Source organism: Salarias fasciatus, chromosome 1 (assembly GCF_902148845.1).
Source record: "Salarias fasciatus chromosome 1, fSalaFa1.1, whole genome shotgun sequence".
Taxonomy (NCBI): domain Eukaryota; kingdom Metazoa; phylum Chordata; class Actinopteri; order Blenniiformes; family Blenniidae; genus Salarias; species Salarias fasciatus.
In genome coordinates, this window is record NC_043745.1 from 872,435 (window position 1) to 888,326 (window position 15,892).

Consider the following 15,892-nt stretch of genomic DNA (forward strand, 5'->3'; position numbering starts at 1 on the left):
CTCTCAGCGTCCGCCGAGGACTTCCAGCGGTGACGACCACGCTCGTGATCACAGGGGAGCGTGTCTGGACGGAGCTCCACGCCGTTACATTAGACCATCTCTGAGCGTGCGGCCGTGGCGCCGTTCTCTGACGAACACTGAACGACATGCGATGGCACGGCCCTGTGGGTGACGCCACGTGTCACAGACTTCACAAAGCTCAAGGTTTAAAGGGGGCGCTATGGAATCATAAAAACAACAATAATAATAATAATAATGATGATAACTATAATAATAATAACAGTAACAATTCAAAGTCCTCCAGGGCTCCAGGTCCTTCATAATTCCTTGCATTACAATCAGGTCTCGCTCTGCCTCAGACCCTAAAAACAATCAAGACTTATGTTTTTTGGTGAATCAACCAACCGCTGCTGCCCGTGTGTGTGTGTGTGTGTGTGTGTGTGTGTGTGTGTGTGTGTGTGTGTGTGTGTGGTTACCTTGGACTGACTCCTGATGACGGCGGAGTGTGAAGACCAACATGTGGAAAGAAACAGAACGTTCAGTGCACATTAAAGCATGCAGACATGGACGTTCTCACGCACACACACTCACGCGCACGCGCGCACACACCAGCTGATCTCCACATCTGGGAGCTTCTCCGCTCTGTCCATGAACCCAGCATGGCAGGCGTTGACGTTCCAGCACTGACAGCTGTCATGGAGGCTTTGCAGCCCGCAGACGATGCCGGCCGCTGATGAGGAGGGGGGCCGGCTCTGACCAATGAGAGCGGAGGAAGAGGCGGTCGGCAGAGCGGCGGGCCCGCCTCCTCGCTCCTCCTTCACTTGGATGGGTCTGCTCCTCGGCAGCTTCTCCTCCGCTCCCGTCGCCATTTAAAAAATGACTTCATGCATGGCCGCTCCGCACCGAGGCCCCTCCCCTCCCCGTCTCCACTGTAAGGCTCGCTCGTCCTCCACCCGCTCTCCTGAACGCCAAAGGCTGGACGCAGCGCTCAGCAGCTGCACATTCACCACCTCCAGCCGGTCACACCGCCCTGACCGAGTCGGCCCCGTGCAAACTGGCAGGGCTCTCAAATCTCACGCATTGAGCGTGACAGTCACGCATTTCGGCCTCTTGTCACGCCACACATTGTACTTCTCACGCTGAAAAAAAAATACCAGTAAATTTGTCTGGTGCGCCGCTGCTGTGGAACCGGGAGGAATCAAACACGTCTGCAAGCCTGTTACTTACCTGTCAATCAAAAAAGGAAAGGGGCGGGCTGAAATAGCGCAACAACCAATTAAAAAATAAAAGGCATTGTTATCACATGACCTTTTTTTGTAAGCCAGACCAGGTCAGGGCCTGCAGCTTCCGAAGACTTCAGGAACCCCCTCACAGCTGACATGAAGAGTTTCAGGGGATCATATCCCGGATGCTGAGTCTTCAAACAGACTGCTGCCTCGGTATCAGGTATCGGGATCGTATTACTGCCTCTACCTCACTTCTGCTGAAAGACTAAATGGTCCAGAGAGCATCTTTGAGCCATCCAGACCATGATAAGGCCCCTGAGTCTCTGAAGACCTCCAGACCACTATAAGGCCCAGAATCTCAGATCACCTCGGGAAGTGGTTTGGTGCCTGTTCACACTTGTCTTTAGGACTCACCGCATGTGATCTCATCACCTGACAGGTTAAATCCGGGTGGAACCAGGTCCCACATTTGTAGTCCAGTTAATAGAGTTGTTTAGCAGTATGCTGTAAGAAATAATCATCCTGCTGATCCTGCCGGTCCAAGTAAAATCAAACAGTGCCATGTTTTGAATGCATCTTTGTGACTGTGACGGAGTGGAAGAGCTGGCAATTTTCCGAGTCGGACATGAACGCACCGCTGCAGGCGCACGAGCATTGTGGCATCAGCAGACTTTCGGTCAACAGAGCGGTATGACTGACAGAACGCTCCAAATTATGGCTCTACTTTCCAGAAAGCAAGGCAGATTACACTCGCTGCGGAGGGAATACTTCTAATCTGAGGGAGCTCCTGGTGAAGAACCAGGCTGAGGAGTGCAGTGTTCCACACGGCTTCAGATCTGCCACTACAACTCCTGCATTCGGCACCGTTAGCACGCTAGCATAGCATCTGCTAGCGGCTGGTCTGCTGCCACCGACAAATTAACATTTATTACCACAAGAACACACAAGAGCACCAGAAATTGGTACCGCTGAGTACCGGTACTGATTCCCAGGTACCAGGAAATGGTACTGTATTGATTCAGATGTGACCAGTACCCATGTCTACACCCAGCACCACCTTTGGATGTGTGTTAACAGAGCAGTTACCAACTGATTCTCTCCATCTGAAATAGATCCAGATGAAGCCTTTGAATCCAAATGGAACTGAAGGATTCATTCATCTTTTATATAGCTGTATTGGGCCGCCACTCCATCCACTGGATCTCTACTGTATGTCAATAGTTCTTTATCCACATTTCAAACACTAATTACAGCTGGAGTCCCGCCACTATATGTGTTATATTAAGTGACCCTTATTAATGTGGCACTTTATATGATGGAAGTCCATCGACTTTGGTGTAAATGCAAAAAATGCAAGGATTTTACATTGTTATGAAAGCACGACTGTTTCACAATTCTCAGAAATTCTAGAAATCCTGGAAAAACAGTACAGTCAATAAATAAGTTCCTCGCCGCTTTAGACGATGTGTTCCAAAACAAACACTGTTTATCTGCCAGGATGTGTGTGGCTTCCACCTGAGGTGCCATCTGAAAGGTTTCAGTGTGTTTCAGGTTGATTCTTCCTCTATTGATCAACTTAGAACGCAGACAGGTCTATCAACTGAGTAATATCAGCTGTTTAACCTCGCAAGTCTGAGAACTGGCCTCGACGGGTCTGTGAGCTGCAGACTTGTGGCCGGGTTGGGACAGAAATCAATGTTGTAGTCAGTCCCAGAGGCTTCAGGCTGAACACAGCATCATGTGATCACTGCTACACTCACAGGTCAGAGTGCTGCAATGCTGCCGCTTCCCCTGGCAGGAGGAGTCCAGGTTCAGCAGTCCAACACCCTCCGGCCGCCATGCAGCTGATCGCAGACAGGAGAGGACAGGCCCTGCTGCAAACCCAGAAGGGCCACGCCCAAACACAATGAAGCCCAGAGCCCCCGGGCTCACCAGGAACCGGGGAGGGCTTCCAGACCTTCCTGAGAACAGTCCCAGCAGAAGACAGCCCCTGAGGAGCTACCAAAGCTTCCTCAGTAGAAAAGGGCCGAGAACCACCTGTCCCCTCACTGGGTTTGGTTTGGTTTCCCGATCAGAGATCACTTCAGGGATTTAGGGCCTTTTCACGAGAGCCCTGTAAAATCCAGATTAAAGACCAAATCAGGACTTTCTGGGAAAATCCTCATGTGTGAAAGCTCCCCTGATACAAGATCCGGATCTTTCAGGCGAACTCTGGACCCCTTGAATTTGCCGGTCTTGGAGTGGACTACCGATCAGCTGCAGTGAGAGGACGTGACGTGGACCACAATTCATTTGGGTAGCAAAATAAAGAAGTCAGGAGAAGCGGACGCACAAAGAAAAAGAAACTGTCTGGAGGTCAGAGGTCAGACATGGAGTGGTGAGGAAGAGCAGGCCCTCGCTGAAGGATGGTCAGAAGACTATAAATCACGGTTGTTTGTGGTTAGCCGTAGCTGCTAGCCGTGACCCAGCAGATGGGGGCGGGGCTTAAGGTTTTGGCCTGCACCAATCAAACGAGACAGATTTCTTCCTCTGCCTGTCTGGTCAGTGTTCATTTTGGCCGACAGCGCCCCCAAAGGAGCAGCTGCTGTAATTGCACAGTGTTGTGCGTGCGTTTGGTTCGTCAGGGCTCCGCTCTCAAAAGTGCAGTATGAAAGCAAACCAGACCAAAGGAAGAGGGGAACGTCTCGGCGCCGCACCGAGAGAACCGAGTGCCGGACTATTCTGGTGTGAAAGCAGCCTTCCAGAGTCCTGTTTGATCGGGACCAGAGTTCACTTCAGGGACTTTGTGTGGTCATGTATTAAAGCTCCCCTGAACTCTGATCCAGATCAAATAAGTGACCTCTGGTCCCCTTGAAACCCTGGGTCTCACTTCCCTTACAAGCAGACTTTCGAGCGGCTGTAGCAAGAGGACGTGACGTGGAGCACAATGCATTTTGGGAAGTCAACAAAGCCAACGGTGTGAATCAGGAAGAAGCACACATATTGTACTTTCTTGTGGTTAGCCGCTAGTTGCTAACTGGCTGCCCGGGCGGGACTTCCACTTACGGTCCGGACCCATCAATGAGCAGTTTGTGTCTTGGTCAGGCTTTACTTCCTCTCTGGTCAGTGTTCCCCCAAAACAAGCAGCTGTTGTAGCTACAAGAAGTTGTCCAGGAGGTTTGAGCCACTCGAAGAAGAAACCAAACCAAATGCAGGTGGACCGAGTCCAGACTACGATGGTGTGACAGCAGCCAGAAGAACTTCAGAGTCTTGATGAGACTCATAATGTGACTTCACCCAGCTCACAGGAGGAATGCTGCAGCATTGTTTGATTCTGTCTTTCAGGCAGGAATTACAAAATGGAGAGGAGAACGGAGGCCCGGATTTCACCAATCCTGTAGTGAATGAACTTATGAATGAGAGAAGTATTGTGGGGGCGGTATGAGAGCGTAACATTAGATATGAATCCTAACCAGAAATCAAAGTTTGATATACATACACTGGTGTAATTCCTAAAAGAAACGCAGGTCACAGAGAAAAATCAGCTTAAAAAATGTAGAAAAGTGAAGAGGAGCAGTTATAGCTGAAGTGGATCAGCTCCTCTTCCAACTCAACGTTTTGTTTTTTTTTTTTAATGTGAATCTTGACTGTATGAAATGAGACAGATTTTGATGGAAGGTGAGCAAACTGACCTAGTTACACCCTGAATGGAGTTCCAAGTGATGGCATCACGAAGACACGGCATGAGAAATGTTAGTACTGATAAATTGTAAAAATATATGGAGATGGTGGTGCGTCATAAGCCAAAACTGTCTGGAAAAGGCTCTGGATTGAAAAAGAAAGTGTGTTGGAACATGCATGCTGCACCACACCTCCAGATTTCACAACAGGTTACAGTAGGTCGACTTGACGCCAAGCAGCACCACTTTCCATTCCTCTCTTCCAGAAGAACTCAGTCGCTTTTCACAACAACTGGGAGAAATCGTGAAAACGCTGCAGTTTGCATGCCAGGCCACTAGTTGGTGCCGTCTTTCTGTAGCGTGAAGCTGTCAGTTCCATTTCTCCGTCTTCATGCTGCGGCTCCACTCAGTATCTGGATGAAGAAATGTTCTCCTTGTATGCAGATGATGGTGGAGTCTATGCTTGGAAACATTCTGTGTTGGAGAACCTGTTAAACTGAATCCATGGTTGTCGGTTTGCTGAACATGTGCCTCAACCACTTGCTACTAAAACATGGTCATTTTCAGAAACTGACGGGAACAGTAGTCTGAATTTGACGATGCCTCTGGTTCATTTGAGCATGCTGCTCTGGCCAGATTCTCCTCATCCTCTGCACCCTCACTCTCCCACTGGACTGGACCATGGCCTTCTCTTGAATTGAAATAGTGTGCTGCTGCAGCTGGACAGGAAACTGTTCGGTAAAGAAAAGTGACTTAATCCTGCAGCCTCACCCTCAGACGACAGTCCACACCAGGCTTCATCCACACCGTCACAGTTCCACGCTACATCAGCATCAAGTCAAAAGAAGTGTTTTAACTTGGTGTGGATGTCCAGAAAAACCTTCTCCATCTGTGTCTCCAGGCCACAGACCACATGATCTCTGAGCTGGACGTCCTCCCTGCAGCTCGGACTGCAGGAAAGCAGATATCCTGCCTCAGTCTGAGGCCTTTGTTCTTCCGCCGGCGCCCGTCTCATCACAACGGAGCCAGTTTACAGCTCAGACAGACAGAGCTTCAATTTACAACAGTGTCAGCATTCAAAGTGCAACAAACAGAAGCAGACAACCAGCGGTGTTGGGATTAGTACTTCCAAAAGTAATCCAATTACTTGCTTAATTTGTTTGTTTAACAAGCAATCCATTACTAATTCCTAATAACTTTAGTTTGAAAAAAAAGTATTGGCTGCTCAGTGCTTCAGAATGAGCTTTACTGAAGTGCAAATTCTGTGATTCTGTGTATTACCTCTGACCCCTGCTACAGCCCAGCTTCAACACACTCGATTCCTGCCACAGCCGAGCTTCACTGCACACATCACCCAATCACCAGCTGCAGACTTTACTACTCTTAAATTACCAAGCAAGAGGTAGGACAGCAATGCAAACACAATGTCGCTGTAGGCCGGAGGAGAAAGAGACCAATGCAAACAGTGAGGGGCGAGTGAGGAGAGCGAGGGGAGCGAGGGGAGCGGCGAGCCCGCCAGCCCGCCGCACTGACAACCGGATCGAGGAACTGCCGCTGCACTCTTGTTCAGGCCTCCATAAATGTCGTCAGGGGAAGTTTATGGTGGACAGATGCTCCAGTAAACGACCTTCTTCCCTTTTCCGTCTTCTGCTCTCTCAAGGAAGGTCACCGGCGGCGACCCGGCGCAGCCTCCCTCTGTGTTGCCATAGTAACGGAAGAGGCCAGAGATGAGAGAGGAAGCAGTTCCAGGCCGATGCGGCGTGTGTTCTCACGCCGGTCGGCGTCGGACACACCCACAGTCACAAGAGGAGTGGTCGTCACACAGCTGGCTCCCCCAGGACGGAGAGCCGGGAGCTGCTAGCCAGCGTTTCAGCCTGCTCGGCGTCACACGCTCCCCGTACAGCCGCACGCCACCACACTGCCACCGCACTGCAGAGGCCGCCAGGTTTCAACCCGGCACGCAGACTCGGCGCCAATCACTGGCTGGATCCCTGGTTCCAGTTGAAATCCAGCGGTCGGCCAGCGTCCCGCCAAACGCTCCACAGCTTGACTTCTTTATTTACTACAAGAAGGTCAAGAAACGGACAGGCCTGCACTTCATGATCAGAAGCGATGGATATGACCCCGAACACTGTCACAACTTCCACAAGGGGGCAGTACTGCTCTGCCCCCCCCTGCTTTCCCCAGGTGGGCGTGTCCAGGTGTGTCCTGGAAGCTGCTTAGCAGTAATGAGCTGGTAAATTTCACCTACAGCACGGAGTCAAACTACCAACCAGCTGCCTCCGACCTCTGGCCCCCTCTGGGCTCCGTTAAGACCAGTGGGACCAGGAAGCGATACGTCTTCACTCAAACCACTTCCTGCAAAACTGCTTAGATCCAGATAATTTAGTGAAAGCTCCAGGGAGGGGTCGTCCTGGGTCGGATGGAGGGCCGAACACGGACTACGTCGGTGTCCAGCCAGGTCCCACTGCTCCAGCAGTCTCTGGTCCTGCAGCCAGTGGATGATGCATTCAGAGTAAATCAAAACCTCCGACAGACTGAAGACCTTTCTGGGTTTTGCAGTCAATATATAGATCAGCCCTCCTGCACTCTGACTAAAAGAAAGAAAAAAACCAAGTGTGTGCACCACCAAACTACATCCACAAAGAAAGTGAGCAGCAGGATTAGTGCTGTGGACGGAGCGTTTACCTGGAATCTGCTTTTCCCAGGTTGGTTCCGGCGGGGTGGAGGATGGTCTGATTCTTCACCATTTCCACAACACATTTAGTGTTCAGCTCCTTCTCTGTGGATCAGAAAACACACAGGGTTCAGACACACAGACTATCAGCTGGTGAACGGCGAGTCGCACAGGGAGCTGGACCTGGGGTCCAGCAGGACCGGCTCCGGCCAAGCCCCTGCTCCGACCCCGACATGTTTGTGACATGACGCAACACTCGGCCTGAAAACACTGGCTGACCTATTAGTCACTGAGCACGAGTGCTCCTCGCGCTGCAGTCATTCAGGGGTCAAAGGTCGAAGGCAGAGGGCTCCTCAAACACTGACACACTGCTCCATGTTCTGCTGGTTACAGGTTCAAACAGTCTGTGGGAAAACAGACGCTCCAAATATGAACCAGGTTGGTTCGTCGCTCCTGGTCCTCCTGTCAGACCCAGAGATGACTCCTGACTCCAGGTCCTCCAGGTCCAACTGGTCCTCCAGGTCCTCCTGTCAGACCCAGAGATGACTCCTGACTCCAGGTCCTCCAGGTCCAACTGGTCCTCCTGTCAGACCCAGAGATGACTCCTGACTCCTGGTCCTCCAGGTCCAACTGGTCCTCCTGTCAGACCCAGAGATGACTCCTGACTCCAGGTCCTCCAGGTCCAACTGGTCCTCCCGTCAGACCCAGAGATGACTCCTGACTCCAGGTCCTCCAGGTCCAACTGGTCCTCCTGTCAGACCCAGAGATGACTCCTGACTCCCGGTCCTCCAGGTCCAACTGGTCCTCCTGTCAGACCCAGAGATGACTCCTGACTCCAGGTCTTCAACATCAGCCTGTCAGATATTGGCCCTCACATCCTTTTTCTAACCTAACCCTCCACAGGACCATAAACCTCCACGGCATGGCACCCTGACTCTGACCCTCCATGGCACCCTGACCCTGACCCTCCATGGCACCCTGACCCTGACCCTCCATGGCACCCTGACCCTGACCCTCCATGGCACCCTGACCCTGACCCTCCATGGCACCCTGACCCTGATCCGGCCCAGTGTGTAGTGCTTTATGGACAGTGACGACTTCCTGAAGCCAAACCGATCAGGGGGGATGGTCCTCTTCTGACTGCTGATTCTTTCTGCAGATCCAGTGCAGTCTGTCGATTCTCTCCAAACTGCCAGGTTTCTAGAATTCCCTTCCTTCAAAGAGAAACAGCAGGACAGCGTCTGTTCAGATCACCCAGACACCGTCAGGGAAATCAGCAGGTCCAGCCAGCACAGACTCCACCACCAAAATGAGCCTACAATACCCATGAGCCCCTGCTGCTCCAGCTGCACTTCCTCTTGGGAGGACAGGAGAGAGTGATGCAGCATGGCAGAAAGGATAAATGCAGCCATTGTTGTTCGTGGCTCCAGAAGCAGTTCACTCTTTCCACTGAGCTCTCTCCAGCGCCCAGCACTGAGGTTTGGCACAGCCGGCGCAGACGATTGGCCCGCCGCGTTGCCATCGCCGCCGCCTGAGGTTGCTCCGTTCTCCGAAGGCCACACGGCCATGGGAACGCGCAGCATTATGCAATGTTAGCAAACACTCAGTGCGACTCACTCCCTTCCTGCCTTTGTCCGGCCAGCAGCCTCTCCTCCAGCCTGGATACCAGCGAAAAGACGCCTGATGACTTTTTCCAGGTCTGAATCACCACAGCAGGACGGCGGAGGAGTGAGCGGGAACCCGGCGCTCCCCCATGTCCCGCACAGCCCAAACACACTCATGGAGACATTCGGTGTTCGTTTCACCAGCCGTGGTGACCGACGCCACGAAGGAGCTCCCGGCGCCGCCGCCGGGCCGTCCTGCTCGTCCTCACAGCTGACATGAGGCCAGATCCAGAGGGGAGAGCGGGGCGGCACGATATGGGCAAAAACGTCATCTCGATACATTTCTCTTCTTTAAATGTGATTTCTTTCCCCAAAAACATGCAGTTAATCTTCTTCTTGCTAATCAGGACATCCATGGATGGACAGCATGTTTCAGAACAGCAGCTTCATCTCTGTAAACATATGCATTCAAGACACTCAGTCAAACTCCAACTCAGAGACTTTAAATGAGGAAACATTCAGGTTCGCTCTCCTCTGAGAGAAACTTTGCAGCCAAGAATGATTCAAGAAATGTGGTGGTTTAAAAAGTACTTCGCCAAACAAAAAACAAATAAAGAAAGTCCATATTAATAAGCTGAATTGTGAAATAGCTCACAGCAGCAGCCTGGTGTTCATGTGGCTGCTGTCTTTAATCACCAGCTTGTTACACAAACGGTCTTTAAGACACAAATATGTGAAACGCAGAGAAAATGATAAAACAAAAAATCTCTCCAACTATATTCCTCCTTTCCATCCTGTCAACAGTTTTGTGGATGTTTCTTCTTTGAAGTTAGACAAACAGAAGCACCGACTGCACACTGAGAACTGTTTAACGAGCCTTCTGATCTGAAAAGTGACTCTTGAATGCACCACTGGCCCTGCCATCAGCCACAGCATCCCTCACACCGGTAGCTAACAGCTAAGCTAACAGCTCACTGACAGTAAACCCTGGCACTCTGGTGGCTAACAGCTAAGCTAACAGCTCATTGACAGTAAACCCTGGCACTCTGGTGGCTAACAGCTAAGCTAACAGCTCATTGACAGTAAACCCTGGCACTCTGGTGGCTAACAGCTAAGCTAACAGCTCAATGACAGAAAACCCTGGCACTCTGGTGGCTAACAGCTAAGCTAACAGCTCATTGACAGTAAACCCTGGCACTCTGGTGGCTAACAGCTAAGCTAACAGCTCAATGACAGAAAACCCTGGCACTCTGGTGGCTAACAGCTAAGCTAACAGCTCAATGACAGAAAACCCTGGCACTCTGGTGGCTAACAGCTAAGCTAACAGCTCAATGACAGAAAACCCTGGCACTCTGGTGGCTAACAGCTAAGCTAACAGCTCAATGACAGAAAACCCTGGCACTCTGGTGGCTAACAGCTAAGCTAACAGCTCAATGACAGAAAACCCTGGCACTCTGGTGGCTAACAGCTAAGCTAACAGCCTGCTGCTTTTGCGGAGAGCGTCTCTAAAAGCAGCAGGGTGCTCACGCTGGTTGTGTTGCTGCTGGCGAAAGCAAACGCAGGGACTGAGTGGTGAAGTGCATACACTAGACACGAGTGGCTAAGCTAATATGCTAACAGGGTATTAAAGCAACTCGATAACGTAAAACTGCTTGTGAAAACAACATTTCCGGTACTATTGTAGACGATATATATCGCACGCCCCTAGAGAGAGGTTTTCCTTACTATTGGAACAGAGTGCACTTCAGAAGGAAATTATATTTATGCAAAACTGGAGGCAACATGGCGGTAAACCCAGCTGCTGAGGCCTCATCCTGTTGGGTTATCAGGAAATATTTGTTGGAGTCTGCGATCAATAAAATGAGCTCATTTCTTAACTGTCATTTTGTTTTTAATGAAGCTTTTATTGGTATACTCTTAATTAGCCTTAAAGCGATACTTCAACATTTTGGCAAATTGGCCCATTTAGCGCAATTCCTCAGTCATTAGAACAGCCTACTCACTGTTTTTGTGAGGGCGAGCTGTTGTTTATTCAGAGGTGAGTCGGGGAAGGTTTTCGGGACGGACACAATGGAAGTGAATGGTATTTTTTTCCCCCTCGTCAAACTCATCAAATACACAATCCAACAACCCCAAAACACTTTGGTGGACACGTTATAATCCACACATTCACTACGCTGTGAAACATTAATGCTAAATTACCAGATTGAGTTGTTTATGCGAAGATTGCTAAGACGGAACTACTTACTGAACATGGCGTCTGGGCGTAGTGATTTCAAAAGAAAAAGTAGTTCCCAGTATTTGCTTCAGTGTCGTAACGCTACAATATTATTTGTAGGTGTTCCACAGCGTAGTGAATGTGTGGATTATAACGTGTCCACCAAAGTGTTTTGGGGTTGTTGGATTGTGTATTTGATGACTTTGACGAAGGGAACCAAAAATACCATCCACCTCCATTTTGTCCGTCCCGAAAACCTTCCCCGACTCACCTCTGAATAAACAACAGCTCGCCCTCACAGAAACAGTAAGTATGCTGTTCTAATGACTAAGGAATTGTGCTTAAATGGGCCAATTTACCAAAATGTTGAAGTATCCCTTTAAAGTCACGACTACGATGAGAAATGAGAATGAGACATCCTGGTCGGTGAGCTCTGTGATCAGCTGCTCATGTCTTTCCCTACATGGAAACAGATTTTCTCTTCTGCTGCTGCACAACAAGTACAGGTCAAAATAAGGTCGGCTTGACCAGCAGGTATGAGTGGGGCTGGATGCTTCATGCAAATATCCACCGGCGCACCATGTGATCCAGCCTACCCATGATTTACATGAGCAAAGAGCCGGCGAGCAGGGTACCCAGAAGACACTGCAGCCGAGAACCGACGTGCAGAGGGGGAAGCGGTAACACATGGACCGACTTAGCCGCACTTCATTACCAAATCCACACTCCTGTTTTCACATGGACACAAATCCTGATCCAGGGAGTCGATCCGAGTGAAAACATGCGACCCCTCCCCCACCCATGGAGCACATGGCATCCCACCGCACAAACATGACCTGGCAGTGGACCAGGAAGTGTCGTCTGTTTTCCCGGGAGCAGCTCTAGAAAATCTGAGCGATAATTGACCGAAGCATTTGACCACGCTCACAGAGTGACATTGTTAACTGAGTTCCTCTCAAACCAGGAAGCGAGGACGCAGCAGTGTGGACTCCAGGGAGGACGGGGTAGTGTGAAGGGCGGGCGGGCAGGTGGACAGACGGGCGGCTGGCCGGCCGTATGGCAGCGCTGTACAGACACTGTACACACACGAGCTATCCACAGCGGCAGTTTGTTTGTGGTGATGGGGTGAAAACCACCTGCAGCTCAAATATGTTTCACTTTTAAGATCGCTCTTAAAGGAATACTCCAAAGATTTTGGACCCACGCCCTATCCCTATCATTGACACAGTGAGATAAGCTCATAAATACCTTTTTTGTGTCTCTAGGTCCAGTGGCTGGTTCCCAGCTGTTAGCATCGTAGTTAGCTTAGCTCAATTGCTGGAGGTGAATGGGAGTCAGAGCTGGTCTGACGAAAGTGGACAAAATCCTCCTTCCAGTGGTCCAGGGGACGGCGTGTTAGCACCTGAAGTAAATCCCAATGGTTATAAAAAGCATTCTAAAAGACGTGTTTTCTTTTCAATCCGTTAAAATAAGGTTTTGATACACAGACCTGCGCATGGCAGCGCTCCGCGGAAGGATATACCGGAGCACAGCGCCTGAGTCTATGGCTGCTACTGCTGAAGGAGGGAGGAGGATTTTGTCCACTTTCGTCAGTCCGGCTCGGTCTCCTTTTCACCTCCAGCAGTTAAGCTAAGCTAACTACGATGCTAACAGCTGGGATCCAGCCGCTGGACGCACAGACACATCAAAGGTATTTATGAGCTTATCTCACTTTGTCAATGATCGGGATAGGGCGTGGGTCCAAAATCTCCGGAGTTTTCCTTTAACAATCACTGCGTTTCTGACGGCCTCAGTTCCCTACAGAACAGGACATTAAAGCAGTCTGCAGAGCCTCCGTCTCCACCGGTACAGTCTCTACATCAGAACATGTCGACTCAGAGTGACTCTGAAATTTCAATCCTTCATTTGTTCCTCCAGGAGATTATTACGGTTCTCTATTTTCCGGAGAACCAAGATCGGACCAAACAGTCTTCGGCTGATCCAAAATGCTGCAGTCGAGTTCTAACAGGAACCGGGGGAGAGAAGACGCCACTCCTACATCATTAAAGAGCTTTGAGGCCCAGATGGTCCGGGAGAGGACTGGGTCCTGTTCCAGGAGGGTCCTGGGTTCTCTAACAGACAGGCTTCTGTCAGGTGGAACCAGCTCCCGGTTCAGGACTTTGGACCAGGGAGGTCTGCTGGTAGACCTTCACCGCTCGCAGCTCCGTGGTCTCCCTGTACCCGGACCCGGACCTGGATCCATCAGGTCTACAGTGAGCAGATCGGTTGGACACTTTCTGCTCACTGTGTCTCGTGTCTCTGTGTCCTCTAACCAGCAGAGACCTCGAGTCTTCCCGCTCCTCCTCTCATGTGAGCTGCTCGGTTTACAGTGAGACGGACATGTCATGAAACATATGACAGAGTGAGACATCAGAGGGACAGCAGGGAGACAGAGACAGGAGACAGACAGAAGAGAGAGGGGAGAGAGACAGAGACAGCAGAGGGACAGAGGGACAGGAGAGAGACAGAAGAGAGAGAGGAGAGAGAGGAGAGAGAGACACACAGGAGAGAGACAGCAGAGAGAGAGACAGCAGAGAGAGAGAGACACAGGAGAGAGACAGCAGAGAGAGAGACACACAGGAGAGAGACAGCAGAGAGAGAGAGACACAGGAGAGAGACAGCAGAGAGAGAGACAGCAGAGAGAGAGAGAGAGAGAGACAGGAGAGAGACAGCAGAGAGAGAGACAGCAGAGAGAGAGAGAGAGACAGGAGAGAGACAGCAGAGAGAGAGACAGCAGAGAGAGAGAGAGAGAGAGAGACAGACACAGGAGAGAGACAGACACAGGAGAGAGACAGCAGAGAGAGAGACAGCAGAGAGAGAGAGACACAGGAGAGAGACAGCAGAGAGAGAGAGACACAGGAGAGAGACAGGCACAGGAGAGAGACAGCAGAGAGAGAGAGACACAGGAGAGAGACAGCAGAGAGAGAGAGACACAGGAGAGAGACAGGCACAGGAGAGAGACAGCAGAGAGAGAGAGAGAGAGAGAGAGACAGGAGAGAGACAGCAGAGAGAGAGACAGCAGAGAGAGACAGCAGAGAGAGAGAGAGAGAGACAGGAGAGAGACAGCAGAGAGAGAGACAGCAGAGAGAGAGACAGCAGAGAGACAGCAGAGAGAGAGAGAGAGAGAGACAGACACAGGAGAGAGACAGCAGAGAGAGAGACAGCAGAGAGAGAGACAGGAGAGAGAGAGAGAGAGAGAGAGACAGGAGAGAGAGAGAGAGAGAGAGAGAGAGAGAGACAGGAGAGAGACAGCAGAGAGAGAGACAGCAGAGAGAGACAGCAGAGAGAGAGAGAGAGAGACACAGGAGAGAGACAGCAGAGAGAGAGACAGGAGAGAGACAGCAGACAGAGAGACAGCAGAGAGAGACACACAGGAGAGAGACACAGGAGAGAGACAGCAGAGAGAGAGACAGGAGAGACAGACAGTCAGTCCTCACCCCTGCGGTTCATGGGTCGGACCCGGACCGCCACCTTGACATTGGAGTCGTCCAGGCCGGGCTCCTCCATGCTGGCTCCGGTTCCGGTAGAGGATCCTCGGTCAATCAGCGGATGTGGCCCGAACCCTCCCGGTCCTGGAGACGCTCCTGCGGCGGACAGGCGGCCAGTTAGCGGCTCTCCGCCGCGTTCCCTCCAGCGGACATGTCCCCGGAAAAAACGGTCCAAGAAGCTGTCCTACGGGTCATGCTCCAGGCCGGGACCGGGACCGGGCCCAAAGGCTGAGCGAGGGGCGAACCGGACCAGATCCCGGAGCTCTGACACTGACAAACACACGATCTGAGCGGGGCCGGAAAAAACGGGCCGGCCGGAGGATTTCCCCGATCCGAGGGAGGCGGCGGCAGCGAGTTACCCGCTCCGGGGCCCTGGTCCCCGTCTGACAGCACCGGGCCGGGGCTCCGCGGCCCGACCTCCGCTCATACCGGGGCTGGCACCGTTATCCTGCGGCTACAAGCCTCACGGAGGCTCGGAGAAGCGGCTCCGCCGTGTCCGCCCTGCGCGTCAAGCCGCCAGCATTGAGCCGCGGCCGGACTTCCGGTCCGCCCGGCCCGCACCGGAAACAGCGCCGCTCAGCGCCCGGACACGAACCGCCGCTGTTCCCGGGTCCCGGGCTCTGCCCGGCGGCCCGGTTCCTCTCGCAGGCTGCAGCCACAGCGGGAACAGTGGAGAACTCGCTGCTGCAGGAGTGCTGCTCTGGTCCCTCCAGAACCGGGTCTGGCAACATCTTGTGGTCTGGTCAGTCCTCTGAGGACACGTCAGTGTCTTCAGTAGAAGTCATCCAAATTCTTCGAAAGAAGAGATTTTTTGGAAATGGTCATGTGCAGTCTGACCTTCTAGAAACCTTAATTAAAGAAGATTCTGGACCATGAAGTCTCAGACAGTCTTCTAGAGTTAAATAGTCTCGTCAGTAAGAGGCCTGGACATTCTTTGCATCAATATTCAATGAATTGTTCCAAGTTACTCTAAAAGTCTTC

General features: G+C 51.4%; 1 protein-coding gene across 1 annotated transcript in view; it reads right to left on the reverse strand.

The window, feature by feature from the left end:
* Nucleotides 1-15,421, reverse strand: part of LOC115391639 (kinesin-like protein KIF13B) — a 49,226-nt gene extending 33,805 nt beyond the window's left edge. Inside the window, 3 exon segments of the mRNA XM_030095928.1 lie at nucleotides 477-489; nucleotides 7,574-7,667; nucleotides 14,861-15,421. Coding sequence (XP_029951788.1) covers nucleotides 477-489; nucleotides 7,574-7,667; nucleotides 14,861-14,930 — 177 coding nt within the window. The 5' untranslated portion in view covers nucleotides 14,931-15,421.
* Nucleotides 15,422-15,892: the final 471 nt, after the last annotated feature.